Below are 19,858 nucleotides of genomic sequence, written 5' to 3'. Positions count from 1 at the left end.
TAGGGCGGTGGGCCACCAGGAGTCGTCCCATATGGTTTTGTTGGGGCCGAAGATGATGATCTCGGTTTTGTTGGAGTTAAGCTTTAGGTGGTTAGTTGTCATCCAGTTGGCGGTGTCGAGGAGAGCTGCGTGTAGGTTGGTTTTGGCGGTGGTGGGGTTGCGGGTAAGGGAGAGGATGAGTTGGGTGTCATCTGCATAGGAGAGGATACTGATTCCGTGTGATCGGAGGATGTTGGCTAGGGGATCATGTAAATGTTGAAGAGTGTGCAGCTGAGAGAGGACCCTTGGAGGACTCCGCAGATGATCTTGGTGGTGGTGGAGTGGAAAGGGGGAGGCGGACTCTCTGGGTCCGGTCAGTGAGGAAGGAGGTGAGCCAGTCTAAGGCTTTGTGGCAAATTCCTATGTTGTGGAGGCGTGTGCGGAGTGTGTGGTGGCAGACAGAGTCAAAGGCTGCGGAGAGGTCTAGAAGGATGAGTGCGACGGTCTCGCCTTTGTCGACTTTGGTCCTAATGTCGTCAGTGCATGCGAGGAGGGCGGTTTCCGTGCTGTGGTTCTTGCGGAACCTGGAATGTGAGGGGTCAAGAATGTGGTTTTCTTCGAGGTAGTGGGATAGGAGGGTGTTGACAAGTTTCTCGGCGACCTTGGTGGGAAAGGGGAGGAGGGAGATGGGGTGATAGTTGGAGAGGATCTCTGGGTCAGCTTTGTTTTTTTTTTTTTTTTTTTTTAGGAGCGGTGATTTCCGCGTGCTTCCAGGGGTCTGGGTAGGTGGCGTCATCGAAGGAGGAGTTGATTATGTCACGGAGTATGGGGGTGTTGGTTGGGATGGCTTTGTTGTAGATGCGATGTGGGCAGGGGCTGGAGGGGGATCCGGAGCGGATGGAGTTCATATTTTTTTGGTTTCTTCGTGTGGTGGGAGCCCAGGTGGTGAGTGTGGTGGGGGGGGGTCATGAGTGGGGGTTGAGTTGGGTGAGTGAGGGGTGTGTGTGGTGGGTGTGTGTGGTATGAAGCTGTTGTGGATGTCCAGGATTTTGTGGTGGAAGTGGTTGGAGAGGGCGTCACATAGGGGCTGTGTGTGTGTGAAGGGTCTATGTTGCTGGCTTTGGATTTGGATAGTTCATTAATGATGGTGAAGAGTTCTTTGCTGTTTTGAGAGTTGTTGTCAAGGCGTGTCTTGTAGTGGTCTCTTGGCGGTGCGTATGAGTTGGTGATGGGTGCGAATGGTGGCTTTTAGGGTGGAGAAGTTGGTTGTGGAGGGTTCTTGTCGTCATATTTTCTCTGCTTGGCGGCATTTGCTCTTGGAGTGTTGGAGTTCGGGGGTGAACCATGGGGCGTTCTTGATGTTGCGGTGGCGATGTGTTTTCTGAGGGGGGCTAGTGTGACTGCGCAGGTGGTGATCCATTTTGAGAGGTTGTGGGCTCCTGCATAGGGGTCGCTGGTGTGGAGGGGGGGGTTGTGAGCCAGTTGGGAGTTCAGGCGTTCTGTGGGGATCTTGTCCCACATGCGGTAGGGTGTGGTGTGTTGATGGTGGTGTGTGGGGGGTTTGGTGAAGGAGAAGTGGACGCAGTGGTGGTCAGTCCAGAGGAGTTTGGTGGTGTGGGTGTAGGCTATGTGTTGGCTTGAGGTGAAAATTGCGTCGAGCGTGTCCTGCTGAGTGGGTGGGTGCGGTGACTAGTTGTTTGATCCCGAGGTTGGTGAGGTTGTCTATGAGGGATGATGAGTTGTGGTCTTGAAGGTTCTTCAAGTGAAAGTTGAAATCACCGAGGAGGATGTAGTCTGTGGAGGTGAGGGCGTGCGAGCTGATGGTGTCGCAGAAGACAGGGCGTGGTCCTGGTGGTCTGTAGATTAGTGTACCTCTGAGGGTGGAGTGTTGTCAATGTGGATTAGGAAGTGCATGTGTTCTGTGTTGTCAGTAGTGTCTTGGGAGCTGGTGGTGATTTTGATGGTGTCCTTGTGTAGGATGGCAATGCCACCCTCTGGCCTGTTGAGGCAGTCTTTGCGTTGGAGTTTGTATCCCTTGGGAGTGTCGATGGCTATGTCGGGTTGCGAGGAGGGGTTGGTCCAGGTTTCTGTGAGGAAGGCGATCTCTGGTGAGTGTGATGTGATGAGGTCCCAGAGTTCTATGGCATTTTTGTGAAGGGAGCAGGTGTTGAGGAACAGGCAGTTGAGGTGGGTGGCGTTGGTGTGGTGCATGAGGGTGTTGTTGCGGGGTGTTTTCTGGTTTTGGGGTGGTGTGCTGCCGGGGCTTGTTGGTGGGGGCAGAGCCGGTGTGTGTTGCGTTGGGGGTGTTGTGTGTGTAGTCGGGTGGGTCGCTGTGTGTGGTGTGAGGGAGGAGGAGCAGGAAAAATGACAGGTGTGGCAAGTGAAGGGTCCGTGAGTGTGTGTGGGGCTGGAAAGGGTGCAGGTGGGGCGAGGGCCTGGTTTGAGTGGAGGATGAGTGGGGAGTATGCTTGTCTGCGAGGGCCAGGGGGACTGGCGCTGGGCGCGGTATTGGGGCTTACGGGTGCAGACGGGCTTGCATTTGGCGCGCCTTTGCCACGTTCGTGTCGCGGCTTCAATTAAAGGAGGGAGGGAGTGACAGCTGGGAGGAGTAGGGCTGGACGAATAGGAAGGCTGGGGGGGTGGGGCCGCAGGGGAAGGCAGCGGCGGGAAAAAAGAAAGCGAAAGAGGAGAGGTGGAGGAGGGAGGCGGGAGGGGCCGCAGGGGACGCAGCGGCTGGGGAAGTGGAACGGAGCAGGGAGAGACAAAGGAGCGGAACGGTGAGGTGGAGGAGGGAGGCGGGAGGGGACGCATCGGCTGGGGAAGTGGAATGGAGCAGGGAGAGACAAATGCAACTGAAAGTGCTCGTGGCCCATTCTGAACTGCAAGTAAAGTCTGTAGGGCAGCAGGATGGGGATGTGAAAATAAGCGTCCTGTAAGTCCAACTATACCATCCAGTCTCCTGGGTCCAGGGCAGACAAAACCTGAGCTAGGGTGAGCATTCTGAACTTCTTCCTGAGGAAGAGATAGAGAGACCGAAGGTCTAGGCTATGGTAGAGGACCCTGTCCTTTTTGGGTACCAAAAAGTAGCGGGAATAGCAACCACAACCTAACTCTGGCACAGGGACCCTTCTCTATGGCTTCCTTGGCCAAGAGAACTGTAACCTCCTTGTGAAGAAGTGCCAAATGATCCCCCGTCATGCGATTGCAGGATCGTGGCATGAATGGAGTAGTTTCAAAGTGGAGGGAGTAACCCCTGTGGACTATTTCCAAAACCACCGGTCTGACGTGATAGTGTGCCATTGAGACAGGTGATGGCGAATCCTGCCTCCGACTGGCCCCTGGTGGGGAAGGGCCAGACTAGGAAGGTTTGGAGGCTGCAGGTGAGTGGGGAGGGGTGGGGGAGTCGGGGTTGACAGGGGAAGTGGGTGGTGGACTGGCTAAACATCTGGCTCCCTGATCCACACGTACGCTGGCCCCACATCTCTGGCCACACTGAGGCAGGGTTGCATGAGCAGCACAGTGGCTGGCAGGGAATGGACGTGGTTGGGCACCCCTTCGATAACCATGAAAGGGACGAATAGCAGACTGAGGGGGCGAGAGGCAGCTGAGAGACCTAGGGATCAAGCAGTAGCCCCAGACTCCTTAAAGCACTCAAGTGCAGAGTCTGCTTTGTCTCCAAAGAGACGGGTGCCATCAAAGAGCATGTCCATAACAGTGGATTGGACATCCCCTGAAAAGCGAGATATCCTCAACCAAGGGTGATGCCTCAAGGCCACTGTCGAAGCAACTGATCTGCCTAGAGAGTTGATCACATCCAGCCCATATCGGACTGTAAACTTAGTTGCATTTCTCCTGTCAGCAACAGCTTGGGAGAGAATGGCCCATGCCTCCTCTGAGACCTGTGGCAGCACTTGTGCAACCGTGTCCCATAAAGTAAACTATTTGTGTAACGGGCCAAAAGGCATATGGTGTTTACAGACTGCAATGCCAGGCTGGAGGAAGGAAACAACTTCTTCCAGAGAAAATCCAACCTCTTGGATATCCTATCTGGGGGTGCGGAAGGGGATGTGCCATGGGATGTTGAGGCTTGGATAATCAAGCTCTCAGGGGTAGGGTGTTGGGTCAGGCATGCCGGGTTGTTAGGTGCAGGCCTATGGCAGCGGGCTGCTGTCCTGTTATCAGGAGCCCCTGTGCTAGGTTTGGACCAGGTCTCCAATGGGACATCAGTGAGGGCTTCGTTGAAGGGAAAAAGGGGTTCGGAAGAGGAAGCCCCAGGTTGAAGCACTTCAGTCAGGAGGTGAGTCCTGAAAGCCTCAAAGGCAGCTCGAGGCCCAAGACCTCGGCTGCTCTCCGCACCACCACTGAATAAGAAACTCCCATCTCCATAACCATGGTAGGGGGAGACAGCATGCCAGCATCAGGGCAGATGTCCAGACTGCTGGCTCCACCCAGTTCCTGAGCCCAGTCCACAGGGTCTTCAAGCTGGTATTCTAAAGGGTTCAGCCACACCTCCATACTTTAACTGAACTCCCCCGCCCCATAAGAATAAGGCTCCAGGTTAGACCTGGTGGCAAAATTAGATAATACTAATGCTCTATTTTGTGGTAATGTGGTCAAGCAGTAGGCTTATCAGAGGGTAGTGTTGAGCATTTGTTGTACACACACAAGCAATAAATGAGGAACACACACTCAAAGACTTAACTCCAGGCCAATAGTTTTTAATATAGAAAAATATATTTTCTTAATTTATTTTAGAACCACAAGATTCAAGATTTGAAGTAAATACATAAAATGCAAGGTACGCCACACAGGTAAGTAAGGAACTTTGAATTAGAGCAGTAACATACACAGTATTTGTTAAAATGGCAATAAGCTATTTTACAAGTGGACACTGCAAAAATCAACAGTTCCTGGGGGAGGTAAGTAAGGTTAAGTTTCTGAGGTAGGTAAAGCACTTACAAGTTCAGTTTCCTTGGCATAGGCAACCCACCCGTTGGGGGTTCAAGGCAACCCCAGTCACCGCACCAGCAACACAGGACCAGTCAGGTGCAGAGGTCAAAGGAGGGCCCAAAACACATAGGCGCCTATGAAGAACAGTGGTGCTCCGGTTCCATTCCTGCGTCTTCGGAGGGCAGACCAGGGTTTTTTTGTAGAGCACTAAGGGGGGGGGGGGGGGGGGGAGAACACAAACAGGCACACAAAACACACCCTCAGCGGCACAGGGGCAGCCGGGTGCAGTGTGCTTAGTAGGCGTTGGGTTTTCTGTAGTAATCAATGGAGGGACCCGGGGGTCACTGTAGCGATGCAGGCAGGGCACAGGGGGGCTTCTTGGGCCAGCCACCGACTGGGCTAGGTAGAGGGTCGCCTGAAGGTCACTGCTGCACAGGAGTTCAGTTCCTCTCGGTCCTGGAGGCTGCGGGTGCAGTGCTTGGTCCGGGCGTCGGGTTCTTTGTTCCGCGGTCAGGTGGAGCCTCTTGATCCTCTCTGCAGGCGTTGCTGTTGGGGTGCATAGGGGTTGTCTCAGGTCACCCACAAGGTCGCAGTTGCCTGGGAGTCCTCTCTGCAGTATTGGTTCTCTGGAGCTCGAGCCGGGGCGTAGGGTGCAGAGGGTGAAGTCTCACGCTTCCGGCGGGAAGAGGGAGTTCCTTAAAAGTTGCTTCAAAGTTGCAAAAATGTTGCTGTAGGTGAACAGTGCCGTTGTTCTCTGGAGTTTCTTGGTCCTTTGGTTTAGGGCTTCAGAGGTAGCTAGTCCCTGTCGGATGCGTCGCTGTGCAGGTTCTTTGGGTCTGGAGACAGGCTGGTAGGGCTGGAGCCAAGTCAGTTGTCGTCTCCATCGGGCTGTCAGGTCAGCAGTCCTTCTTCTTTGTGTAGGTTGCAGGAATCAGATTTTCTGGGTCGCCCCTAAATACTGAATTTAGGGGTGTGTTTAGGACAGGAGGGCAGTAGCCAATGGCTACTGTGCTGGAGGGTGGATACACCCTCTTTGTGCCTCCTCCCTGTGGGGAGGGGGGCACATCCCTAATCCTATTGGGGGAATCCTCCAAACTCAAGATGGAGGATTTCTAAAGGCAGGGGTCACCTCCGCTCAGGACACCTTAGGGACTGTCCTGACTAGTGGGTGGTGACTCCTTGTTTTTCTCATTATTCTCTTCTGCCTTGCTGCAAAAAAGTGGGGGCAGAGGCCGGAGGGGCGGACAGCTCCACTAGCTGGGATGCCCTGGGGTGCTGTAACAAAAGGCATGAGCGTTTGAGGCTCACCACCAGGTGTTGCAGTTCGTGCAGGGGGAGGTGAGAAGCACCTCCACCCAGTACAGGCTTTGTTCCTGGCCACAGAGTGACAAAGCCCTCGCCCCATGTGGCCAGAAACTCGTCTGGTTGTGGCAGGCTGGCAGAAACTGGTCAGCCTAGCAGTAGGAGTTGGATGGCCTCTGGGTGCATTTTACAATAACTCACACTGGCATCAGTGTGCATTTATTGTGCTGAGAAGTTTGATACCAAACTTCCCAGTTTTCAGTGAAGCCATTATGGAACTGTGGAGTTCGTGTCTGACAAACTCCCAGACCATATACTCTTTATGGCTACCCTGCACTTACAATGTCTAAGGTTTTGTTTAGACACTGTAGGGGCATAGTGCTAAAGCACATATGCCATCATCTGTGCAATAGTGCACCCAGCCTTATGGCTGTGAGGCCTGCTAGAGGGGTGACTTACCTATGCCACAGGCAGTGTGAGGTGGGCATGGCACCCTGAGGGAAGTGTCATGTTGATTTAATCATTTTCTCCCCACCAGCACACACAAGCTGTGAGGCAGTGTGCATGTGCTGAGTGAGAGGTCCTGAGAGTGGCATAAGACATGCTGCAGCCCTTAGAGACCTCCCCTGGCATCAGGGCCCTTGGTACCAGAGGTACAATTTTCAAGGACTTATCTGTGTGCCAGGGCTGTGCCAATTGTGGGAACAAAGGTACAGTTTAGGAAAACACTGGTGCTGGGGCCTGGTTAGCAGGGCCCCAGCACACTTTTAATCATAACTGGCATCAACAGAAGGCAAAATGTCAGGGGGTAACCATGCCAAGGAGGCATTTCCTTACAATCGATGTCTGAACCATCGTCAGGAAAGGTTGCAAAGGAACAACCAATGCCAGATCCAAACCAATGCCAGTTCGGATCTGGAAGCAGATCGCCGGGGCCGAAGTCGCCAGCATGGAACCAGAGGAGCTCCTACTGACACCTCGGGCCTGAAGACACTCAGACAGGGGCAGACTTACCAAAGATGAGGCACATGGCCTTGTAAAATTCTTTCAATTGGGCAGGGGTGTAGGAAAGTAGCATCTTTCTGACATAATTACCCCCTATGTTTTGCCTGGTGTCCGTTTGTTTAGTCTGTAGTACACTGGGATCCTGCTAACCAGGACCCCAGTGTCTGTGCTCTAGCCTCTAAATTTGGTTGTTTGGTAACTTATACACCCCACAATTAGCATACTGGTGCACCCAGGTAAGTCTCTAGTATGTTGTACTTAGGTACCCAGCACATTGGTACACCAGGGGTCTCCCATGGGCTGCAGCATGTATTAAGCAACCCATTGGAGCCCATGCAAACTTTCGCAGGCCTACCATTGCAGCCTGTGTGAAATGGTACATGCACCTTTCACTTTAGATATAAGGCTTGCCTTATATCTTGATCACTGCACTTGGACACCAAGTCACCCTTCTGGTAGGCCCTTCAGCCTATGGGCAGGGTGCATGTTACTGAGTGTGAGGGTACCCCAGCATGAGCAGAGATACCCCTACAAACCCCATACTCCATTATCCATTCTCTGGGCTCTGTAAGTGTGGGGTGTAGGAAGCTGGCCTAGTGAGTGGTGGATACCTATGGTGTTACGCCTTATACTGGGTCCAGCTTCCTACACTGGTGGTGAAGCAGTGGGATAAGACATGTGTAATGCTTTACCACTCTGTCACCAGAGACTGTCTACATGAAAGTCACTACTAGTCTTGGGGACACATGACATTGTAGTAGTAGTAGAGATTTCTAGACTTTTAGTTTATGTAAGTGGAGGGTCTAGCATACGTTTAGGAAGTCTAAAACCTTAAAGTAGATAGGTGCATTCACACTACTCTAGGTAACATGTCTTCAGCAGAGGACACAACCCAGGCCTCAGAATCTAAGTACGAGGACTTCACCTTTCAGGAAATGAGGGAGTTATGTGCCTCTAAGAAGCTGAAGACCGGGAAAAAGCCCAACAAAACTCCACTCCTTCCATTGCTAATCCAATCTGACTTCCAAAACTCAGACAGACAGATACAAAAGAAAGTAAAGACTAACCCTCCGGTGTTAGACAGGATAGACTTGGATCCTACTGGAAAGGGTCAGGGGGGATTCTGGGGAACACCATAGTCCTCTTGGGAGCACTCATGTAACTGTAAAGGAGGGGCATAAACATAGACCCACTTTTCTCCTAGGGGGTTGGTGCAAAGGGTTCCCAGGAGGAAGGGTAAATCCTCTTCATCTGTCCACACCCAAGTCTCAGCAGTATCTGATTAGATTGACCACTCTAGCTCAGGGGGGACTCCCAAGACAGCAGAGCCCAAACTGAGGCTGCAGGAACAGTAAGCCCTAGATAGGGAGGCCTAAGCAGTGAAGGGGGGAGACAGAATTTGGGGTTGCCACCCCATGGTGGCATCAACAACAGCTAGAGAGACCAGGGTCAGGAAGGACTTCTATTACTCCAGGCATCTTGGCAAAATAGTTCCACCTTACAAGGCTGGAGATGACATCCACAATTGGATCACTGCTTTGGAGAGGTCCATTAGAGCTCAGAAGGTCCTTCAGAGGCAGTAGGCAGCAATCTTGTGGCTTTCTTTTCTGATAAGGTGAGTGGCAAACTCCTAACTGTCCGCGATGAAGATGCAGATAATTATCAGGTACTCAAGGATGCACTCATTGATGAGTTTGGGTTGACCACAGAGGGATACAGGATCCATTTTAGGGAAACACAGATGGAGTCCTCTCAAGACTGGGTAAATTGTGTGGATAGCTCTGTCAAAGCACTAGAAGGCTGGTTACATGGAAGTAATGTGCATGACTATCGGGGCTTGTATAATCAGATTATGAGAGAGCACATTCTTAATAATTGCTATTCTGACTGTAGGAGGCTGGCCTGGTGTGTGTTGGACACCTATGATGTTGGTACCTTATACCAGGTCCAACCGACCCTTAGTTAGTGTTACACTGTCTACGAAGCCAGGGCTCTCTAGTGGTAGCTGTGGTGAGCGGCCATGACTTATGTAGGAGGAGTGTGAAGCACTTGAAATACCACAGTAGTCATACAGTAACTTATCACACATGAAAGGAACCACACAGTGTTGCAAAAATAAAGGTACTTTATCATAGTAACACTGAACTAGAATACTATAGGCAATCCCCCCCACCCACCTTTTTGGTGTTAAGTACACACAAAATACGCACAGGCAAGTACAAGGAATTAGCATAAAAACATTAGAAATTGCAAACAATAGCAACAGCCCTTTGGGAGGGCCAAACCATATACCAGAGGATATGGAGTCGTTAGACAAGGGCTGAGAGAGTATGGAACCCCAAAAGGTGAGTATCTAGAAGATCACCAGCGACCAGGAGAGAAGAGATAAGTTACCTGGGTGTCGAACAGGCTAACATTAGGACTTGGAATTGAAACAATGCAAGAATAGGATCAGGCCAGTGGAACCCAACTGTGGATTCCAGATGAAGAGGACCTGTAAAAGAAGGGGAGTCTAGTCCATGCAGGTGAGTCCAGGAGGCAATGCCCACCCTTCTGTGGGTGAAGATCTGGGTCAACAGTGGTGGAAGAAGTCCAGCTGTGGATTCAGGAGCCACAAAGGAGTCCCTGAAGTCACCTAGGAGCTGTCTGTTGCTGGTCACCGGACTGTGGACAGGTTAGTGGTCAGGAGGACCATCAACAAGCACAAGAAAATGTAAATTGGAGCTTAAGAATATCTATCAGGCTGAAGAGGACCAGTTCCCCTGGGGACTTGAGCTTGGAGGGGAGTCCGGGCTGACCCTAACAAGACAGGTGAGACAGCAGAAACAGTCAGAGCCCCCCACGAGCAACCCACTGGCAGCAGACACAGTAAGTTGCAGTGAGGCCCAAGCAGCACACCGAAGAGGATACCCACATTGCTGGAGCAGCAGAGAAGAGACTGCCCTTGCAGAGATAGTGTTGGGGACCAGATATACTTGGAGCCTGAAGATCCATCGGAGCAGGAGTCAACAAGCCTTGGCTGCTGCAAAAGTCACGGTGCACAGGGATTTTGTCCTGGAGAAAGAGGCAAGAGCTCATCGTCTCCAAGTTGGGCAGAAGGCAGAGAGGACCCAGAGGACCCCTCAGGAAAATCTTCGCAGATCCAGAGGCCAGAAGATCTCAGCAGCCAGATGCCATTGCCTTAGGTGCCTGCAGATGCAGGGGAGTGACTCCTTCATTTCACAGGAGCCCCCACAGTTTTGCCTTTACAACCTTGAGGGGCTGCATACCAGCCCGCGCTGCTGCCGACCCTAGACACTGTTCTGCCCTCCTGCTGGTGAGCTTAACTCTAGCAGAGTAATGCAGAACAAATGATTTCCTGTAAGAGAGAGGTGTAACCACCTCCCCCTTTGAAATGGGTGTCTTTGGGCTGGGAGTGGCCTCTTGAGCGCCACCAGACTAATTTGAATAAATAAAGCAGTTTGCACCAGTGCAGGAACCCCCGGTTCCCCCTCTGGTGTGAAACTACACAAAGGACAGGGGAGTGACCATCCCCTTGTCCATCTCCTCTAAGGAGGTGCACAGAGCTCTGCCAGGTGGCCGGTTGCTTCTGACATCTTGCAACAAGGTAGGCAGAGGCCCTTGGGATCATATGACTGGTTAGGCCAGGTAGGGGACATACCTGACCATCCCGGATAAGTGGGTCACTGCAGATAGTGACCAACCCCCTTTTAGGGTTAGCTTAAGGGCTCTCCCAGAGGGTGGGTCCTCAGATTTGTTGAGCAAGATTCTACAAGGAACTCTCTGCAAGACATCTTCTGCTCCTGGCCTCTGGAACCGCTGCTGGTCTGCTTTTGGAACTGAAACATGTCTATATCCAGTTGGGAGGACTCCCACTGCAACATTGTTTCTCCAGCTCCTGCAAGATTTCTACAACATCCGTGGCAGTGCATCCTTCAGGGTCACAGGGACTCTGCATCCAAGAAACAAGAAGGAATCTCCCTTGGAGTGAAGGAGCCACTTCCCTGCATCCGCAGGCACCCTAAAACGACAACAACCGGCTGGTGAATCCTGCTGTCCCACGAGCATCGAAAGGCTCTGCAACACAGATGGTGGTTCTGTGACCTCTCCGAGTCCAACTTATCTTCTGACCACCTTGGGAGACAGTGGGCCCTGGCTGCTACCAATAGAACAGAACACCTGAGCACCGCAACTGTCGCTCTTACTAAGGATTGCTGGCTCTTCCTCCAACAGATCTTCGAGCTCCAAGAAGCCCCAGCCTCCAGTAACCTGGAACTTCAAGTTCATCTTCCACTCTGCAGCTTCTGCGAAGTGGGACTCCCTTCCAAGGCTAGTGTCACTAGGACCTTGTTGCTCCTCAAACCTACAATCCTCTTTGCAACAACTATTTGCATTTGTCAAGGCTTGTTGGTGGTCCTGAGGGTCACTGACCCTCCTGCAAACCGGTGACCGACATGGGACAGCTCATGGGCGACTCCAAGAATCCCCTGGACTTCGCAACTGGACTTCTTCCTTCACCGTCCTGCAGGAACTTCACCTCCAAGACGTTGGGCATTGCCTACCTACACCTACTGGACCACCTCCGAGTGGTCTTGACAATGTCCCCTTCTTTTTCAGGTTATTCCTGTCCGGAATCTACTTTTGGGTTCCACAGACCTGGGCCACGGGTCGCAACAGTAGCTTTATAACTGAGGCTCCTATTGACTCTGAGGGTTTCCAACATCACTTCACCCCTATACACCTGGGCTCCCTGGTGTAGGTACTCCAATCTTTTGGGTATCCACGGGTAGGGGTACTATCCAACCTTCTTTGTGCTAACTGGTTTCCTCGGGGGTCCTCGAGGAAGGGTCCTGAATCCGGACAATTCCAACCGTGATAGTCCTGTGTTAGCCTATGGGACACCCGGCTCGATAACTATTCTGCAGCCAGGCACCTGTGGGATTTCTGATACTTACCTCTGGTAATTCCTTACCACCTCAGCCCTTGGGATTTTAACACACTTACCTTGGTTGGGCACCTCCATTCTTAGACCACTTTCTTAGTATATGGTTGCCCCCCCAACCACCGTTCCCCTTTTTAGTTTCTGCTTGTTGCTATATATTTTGTATGGAGATATACCAATTGCACAAGTTACTTACCGTTGGTAACGAAATATCTGGTAAAGACATATTTTATTTGCAGATTCGTTACCTTAGAATTTCCCCTAGGAGTCAGACTGGATCAGGAGATTTTTCTTCAAGCAATACCCTTGCACGTCGGTAGGTGGTGTTGGTTGACTCCGTGGGCATCGTTGGCGTTGTAGTCGCCGTGATGATGTCAGGAGTAGTACACAGACGCCACCTCAGAGCAGTGACGTCAGTTTCTTTTAACAACTTTCCACGCCAAAGCCCAGAGCCGATAAGAACACCGAGATTGGTGCGCCAGAGCTAAGGACCTGAAGGGGGAATCTCAGTCCCTAGAAATCAGTTTGCAAGCTGGGAGGATGGGTGTGTCGGTAAGGAGTCTGCAACTAGAATATGCTTATACCAGATATTTTGTTACCAAAGGTAAGTAACTTGTATATCTGATAGAGACTTCTAGTTGTTAATTTCTTGCATTAGAATAGATACCCAAGCAATGCCATCCTCGGTGGTGGGCTGGGAACCAAGGTCATACTAGGAAGTCCTGCAGGACTGAACGACCGAAGTAGCCATCCCGACGGACCTGACTGTCCAGGCAGTAGTGTTTAGCAAACGTGTGCAGGGACACCCACGTAGCTGCCTAGCATATATCCAGGACAGAAACTCTACGTGCCAACGCAGTGGAAGCAGCAGTTGCTCTGGTGGAATGAGCAAGCAAGCTTTCAGGGGGTTGCTTATTGGACAAAGCGTAGCACATCTTGATGCAAAGAAGTACTAATTGAGAGATGGTGTTTTTGCACTGCCTTTCCTTTTTTTGCACCCACATACCCGGCAAAAGAGTTGATCGTCCACCCGGAAATCTTCAGTACGATTAAGATAGAACACCAAAACTCTTTTTGGGTCCAGACCGTGGAGTTTCTCCTACTCAATGGAAGTATGTTTGGGGGGGGGGGGTGTAGAAAGTAGGCAGGGTGATGGACTGGCCTACATGAAAAGGCATAACCACCTTTGGGAGGAAGGAAGCCTTAGTGCTCAACACCACTTTGTCAGGGTGCACAGACAAGTATGGAGGTTTGGACGAAAGGGCCTGAAGCTCACTCACTCTGCGAGCAGAGGTAATGGCAACAAGAAAGACAGTTTTGAATGTGAGGAGCTGTAAGGGACACTTGTGCATCAGCTCAAAGGGAGTACGCATTAAATAAGTAAGGACAAGATTGAGGTCCCACTGAGGCATGATGAATGGAGTGGGAGGAAATAAATGGGTGAGACCTTTTAGGAATCTACTCATTAGAGGAGATTTAAAGAGTGAGGGCTGATCAGGTAACCTAAGAAAGGCCAAAATGGTAGGTAAGTACCCTTTAAGGGTGCCCAAAGCAGAGTCCTGCAGGGCCAAAGAATAATGAACAAAAGAATCTTGGATAGAGGGGCAGAGAGGGGATCAACAGATCTGTTGGTGCACCATGCCACAAATTTATGCCAACGACAGGCATATACCATTTTGGTGGAGGGACGCCTGGCTGCCAAGATAACATCACAGACTTCGGGTGGAAGATCAAAAGTCGCCAACTGTCGCCACTCAATCTCCACGCATGAAGGCGGAGATTGGATGGGTTCGGGTGGAGAACTGTCCCCTTGTGCTGTGACAGAATATCCGCCCGAAGCAGTCTGAGTAGAGGATTGATGGCCATACTAATTAGCTCTGGATATCAGACTCTCCGTGCTCAATCTGGAGCCACCAAAATGATTTGGGCCCGTTCGTTCCTGATCTTCTCGAGAACACTGGGCAGAACTGGTATAGGCATAAAGGAGGCCGGAGTTCCATTCGAGACGAAAAGCGTCTCCGAGCAAGTGCCGTCGTGGAAACTCCAACGCGCAAAACAGCTGACATTGCGCGTTCTCCGCTGGGTCTAAGACAGACAGAACCTGAGCCAGGGTGAGCATTTTGAATTTCTCCTTCTTGATGAAGTAGTTTAAGTCCGAAAGGTCTAGGATAGGACGTAAGCCCTTGTCCTTTTTCGGCACCAAAAAGTAGCGGGAATAACAACCACGTCCTACTTCAGGCAAAGAGACCTTCTCTATAGCTCCCTTGGCTAAGAGAGCTGCAACTTCCGGGCGGAGAAGTGCCAAATGATCCTGTGGGAGTGGGCTGGGCGATGGAGGCATGGCTGGTGGAGCAGATAAGAGAGGGAGGGGTAGGCCTTTCGAATGATATGCAAAACCCACCTGTCCATAGTGATGGATTCCCAGTGGGGCAGGTGATGGCATATCCTGCCGCCAACTGGATGGGAGTGAGGGGACAGACTAAGAGGGGTTGGAGGCTACTGCAGGGGCAGAGGTGGACTGGACAGACCTCTAGTTCCCTGTCCCACGCTATGTGGGATTTCACATCCCCGGTCACGCAGCGGCTGAAATGCATAGGTGGCATGGTGTCTGGGCGGGGGACGAGAAAGGGAGCACCTTCTGTGGCCACGAAAGGGCGAAAAGCTGGACTGAGTGGGGCGAGGGGCAGAGGAAAGACCAAGAAACCGAGCTGTAGCCTGGGAATCCTTGAATCTCTCCAAGGCGGAGTCCACTTTCTCTCTAAAGAGATGAGAGCCATCAAAGGGCATGTCCATGAGGGACTGTTGGACATCCCCAGAAATAACAGAAGTAAGCAACCAGGCGTTGTGCCGCAAGGCCACTGTCGTAGCAACTGATCTGCCCAGAGTCGGTTGTGCCCAGCCCACAACGGATAGTGAACTTCGCCGCATCTCTCCCATCGTTGACAGCTTTGGAGATGATAGCACGGGCCTCCTCCGGTATCTGCAGCAGGACTTGCACAACCGTATCCCACAGAGAGTGGGTATAGAGGCCCAAAAGGCATGCAGTGTTCACAGAGTGCAGCAAGAGACTGGAGGAAGAAAATAACTTCTTCCCAAATTGTTCCAGCCTTTTTGATTCTGTATCCGGGGGTGCGGAAGGGAATGCGCCTCATGAAGACAAAGTCTGGATGACAAGACTCTCAGGTGTTGGGACAACAATTTAGGGTAGTTCGGAGCAGGCCGATGGCAGTGTGTGATAGTCCTATTCACAGGAGCCCCTGTGTTGGGTTTGGGCCAAGTACCCAAAAGATCATCAGTGAGGGCTTTACTGAACGGTAAAAAGGGCTCAGTTGTGGAAGCCCCTGGCTGAAACACCGCCGTCAGGAGATTGGATCTGACCTCTACAGTAAGAAGCTCAAAGCCAAGGACCTCAGCCGCCCTACTTCCCACTAGCCACAGTAGGAGGAAACAGCATGCCAGCGTCTGGAAAAGTGTCCAGTACACTGGCATCGCCCAATTCCTGTGCCCAGTCCAAAGATAGGTCATCCTAGTATTCATAAGGGTCCAGGGACCGCTCCAATCCTTCCCTGAATTCATACCCATAGGAAAAAGGGTCCGAATCAGACGTGGGGTGAATGGGCCCCATCGAAGACAAAGGCGGCATCGGCTGACGCCGCTCTGACTCAGAGTCGTCGGGGATAAGGATCGGGTCGACATTGATAGTGAGCACTACTGACATCGGGAGCGTCCACAATCGACCCGGCGCCGGGGAAGGTCTCAATGGTGCGACCGGCGCGGATCCGGACAAGACCATGGTGGGCAGAGCCGAAACCACTGGCGCGGAACCCGAAGGCCCCTCAACCGAACCCCTTGGGCCTGCAGACGCCGTATCGAGGTCAGTCGGCCCAAAGATGAGGCACATGGCCTCATAGAATTCCTTAAGTTGGGCGGGAGTCGCTCCAGCTTCTGGAAACTCAGGAAAGCGCAGAGCGGACCGAGACGAAGGCTCAGAGGATGCAGGCCTTGAGCATCGACGCTCCTCCCGTATCATGTCAGCCGAGCGACGGGGCGAAGTCGGAGAGCGATGGGACCTCTTCGACGACGACTTCTTACCTGCACCTGAAGATTTTGAGGACGACGAGTGGTGATGGCTCCGCGAATGGTCTCAAGCCCTTCCTCTCGATCGAGACCGAGACAACGCGGAGTCGAGCACCAGGCCGCCATGAGTTTGATGGACTGCTACCTCGGGGCCTTGGGGTGCATTGCCAGCACTCGGAGCACAACTTCGGGTCATGATTGCACCGGAGACACCACAAACAAACCCGATGCGGATCCGCCACAACATCATGTGGTGACAGTCCTTGGACGGCTTGAAACTGGCCTTCGGGGACATCCTCGACGCACCAAATAACTCACTAGAAAAGTCGACAAAATGGTCGCATTCGGTAAAAGAAGAGACCAGGGTAGCTCTCTCCGGATCAGCGCGTAGTGCGGAAAGAATAGAACTGACGTCACTGCGCTTAGGCCGCATCTATGTACTACTCCCGACATCATCACGGCGACTACGACTCCTGCGGAGTCGACCAATGCCACCTATTGACACGCATGGGTAGTGCTCGAAGAAAAATCTCTGGATCCAGTCTGAGGCCTAGGGGAAATGCTAAGGTAAGAAATCTGCAACTAGAAGTCTCTATCAGATTGAGTATAGTAGAAGTGTTGTAATAAAGAATACTTTATTTTTGCAACACCTGGTGTGGTTCTTTCTTGTGTGACAATCACTGACTGATTCCTGTGGTATTGTAAGTGCTTTACACACCTCCTTGATACACCTGAGCTGCTCTTCACAGCTAACCACAGAGAGCTTTGGCAATCTAGGCACCAAAACACTAGGGTTGCATGGACTCAGTATAGAGTGTCATACAATAGGTGTACACAATAAACTGAGCCAGCCTCCTACAGACACCACCTGACGGCACGCAGGGGTACTGCTCAAAGAAAAATTTCCAGTTCCAAACTGACGCCTGGGGGAAATTCTAAGGTAAGCAATCTACAACTAGAAGTCTCTATCAGATGTAATGTACAGATGTGCACAGAGAATCATGCCTCAATATGAACAAACAATACTATGAATAGATAGAAGATTCCACTGCTGCAGAATAATAATCTAAGCTCTCTTCTAAGATTAACCACTAAAGGACGACTATTTTTTATCTCTCATTACTGAGATGCATTGCAACTTGTCTTATATCGTACTCGTAATATACACTTTAGAAATGAAGACAACTGTTTTATACAAAAATCCACTTTTTTATTTCACAAAATTGGGTGGTTGTGTAGGTGGAATAAATCTGACCATGTACATACAATGTGCTGCTGAAAAACAGAAAAAGTGGAAACATCAAATGTGTATCATTTATATATAAACAATAGCTCAATTAAGTTAGGTTCTTTTGCATAACCTTCACCAGTATAGTAAGAAAAACTTGCTGGATTTAAAAAAAACAAATTGAAGGAAAATGTAAGAGACCAAGTAAAAACCTGAGCAGGTATTTACCAGATGACTATTTAAACTAAATTTCTATACTGTCAAAACCACTGGATGGACAAGTATTTTGGTTCTCCTATGGAAGTGTGTTTGGTTAAAGAATAGACAACCGCAACAAGAACAACTAACTCAACATAGGAGCAAAGAAACACACTTCCAACAGGCACTGTGGACTCACTGTGATAATGCAAGAGAAGCAGCTGAGACGAGGGACTGGGAGGTAGAAATGCTATAGGGTCATGAAACGTATACAGCTGCAGCACAAAAAACAAACATCTGTGTAAGATATTCAACAATTCTTTTAGTCACAAAATTCAAGACATCCAAGAATGTGTACAGATTTCTTGAAATATGCCTAATTGAAAGACTGACACCTTTAAAAATCCATACTAAAAAGAACATATTAACTACCCTTTTATACAAAAAAAAAATCAAAAACAATGTATTTAATGAAGGGGGTGGTCACTTTCACTGCTTCAAGAAACCAACAATACCGATCCCTCTGTTAAGCTACACTATTAAGGAATAAAAATCAGTCTCCCATGCACAGCACTGAGACACAAATGCTCCAATACTTAAATGAATAATGCTTTGCAAGAAGGGCAACTGCTAACCCCTCTACAGTACCCTAAATTTAAAAACAAAAGTACAAGTTTGACAGTACTTTTCCATGCCCTCGCTGTCCCGAAGAGGTAGATCTCAGGCTAACACACAAACAACTCAACATCCTCTCAAGCCAACATGTTGCTGTTATGCAGAATATGTTTGCAGGTTTTATGTATAATAAAAATAAAATAAAAACACAGATGACCTAACAAAAAACTTTCACTAAATATCCTAGTGGACTTCCACACTCTACATTTTCCAACCTCAGGAGCCATTGACAAATGTAAATACAATTTAAAATCTTAAACAAAAGATGCAGTTATTTTTTAAAGTGTTTCTTTTGCACAATCAGTTAATGGTGATTGACAAGAAGTTCATAATGTCAAGAATTATCCAAGTCAGATATGAAATACATTCTGAAAAGTGAAAAAAACACATTTTATTAACCTTCCTCCTCTTTTCAGGTACTCTAAATTACTTACAAATGTTCCTCTTGTGGTAATAAGTCTGAGCATTATTGTTACAGTTTGACCATTTTATACTAAACCAATCACCAAAAGGAACAGAAAGCACATATTATACATTAGATGAATGTGCAGAGAAAGTAGAAAACATAAGCGTCACAAAAACAAATACCTAAAAGGTTTGGGTGAAATAGAAATAAAAATGTTAAGGCTATTGAATATTTGCTGGAGCTTAACTTCAACACAAAGCATTAGCTGAAAGTAACATCTGATTGAAGCAGATCCAAGAAAACGTACACCCATGCTAGCATGCTAGCTGAGCAGTTGACAAGTTGGAAATCCACCAGACTACAGACGTTCAAAATAGGTCTGGTCCAAATCAAAGTCAAAAGCTTAGGCTGCTTTTAAAGTCACGCCTCTCTACAATTTGTTTGTGTAGGTTGAGTTCCTCAACAGGATTAAGAGATAAAAAATATGGAGTTCAAGTGTGTCACTACACTTCAAAAGAAAATGTTTTCTCCATAGTCTTCATTCAGACCTCATGGAACTGCTGGTGTCGCGGGAGGGGGTGTAGCACTTTCGGTCTGAGGAGGATGTGGTGGTTGCTGCTGCTGTTGTGAAGGTTGAGGATCTGCCAAAAGAGTAAAGAAATTGTTCTGTAACAGAGGAGACATTTTTGAGTAGAGAAATACATGCATAGATGGAGAAGTTACTTACCTTTGATGAAGCCTTATCTGGTAAAGGCTATGGGCCTGATTTCAACTTTTGTGGAGGGGGTTAATCCGTCCCAAATGTGACGGATATCCCGCCCGCTGTATTACGAGTTCCATAGGATATAATGGACTCTCAATACGGCGGGCGGGATATCCATCACATTTGGGACGGATTAACGCCCTCCGCCAAAGTTGTAATCAGGCCCTATATCTAGCTAAATATTCCTTACATTTGATTTCTCCCCTAGCAGTCAGACTGAATCCGGAAGATTTTCATAAGCAGTACCCCTCTGTGCCAGTAGGTGGCATCGATCAGCTCCATACCAGGCGTCGGCATAGTCTGTGCTGCACATGACATTGCAGGTCCTATATA

General features: G+C 49.9%; 1 protein-coding gene across 5 annotated transcripts in view; it reads right to left on the bottom strand.

Moving 5' to 3' along the window:
* Positions 1–17,443: 17,443 nt before the first annotated feature.
* The window catches only part of SMARCC1 (SWI/SNF related BAF chromatin remodeling complex subunit C1), an 845,345-nt gene continuing 842,930 nt past the window's right edge, over positions 17,444–19,858 (bottom strand). For all 5 annotated transcript variants that reach the window (XM_069210868.1, XM_069210871.1, XM_069210870.1 and 2 more), the window contains one exon: positions 17,444–19,403. In XM_069210868.1, coding sequence (XP_069066969.1) covers positions 19,312–19,403 — 92 coding nt within the window. In that variant the 3' untranslated portion in view covers positions 17,444–19,311. The remainder of the gene's footprint in view (positions 19,404–19,858) is intronic.

This window comes from Pleurodeles waltl, chromosome 10 (assembly GCF_031143425.1).
Source record: "Pleurodeles waltl isolate 20211129_DDA chromosome 10, aPleWal1.hap1.20221129, whole genome shotgun sequence".
Lineage (NCBI taxonomy): Eukaryota > Metazoa > Chordata > Amphibia > Caudata > Salamandridae > Pleurodeles > Pleurodeles waltl.
Note: the sequence above shows the minus strand (reverse complement) of the source record. Positions and strands in the feature narration are given on the sequence as shown.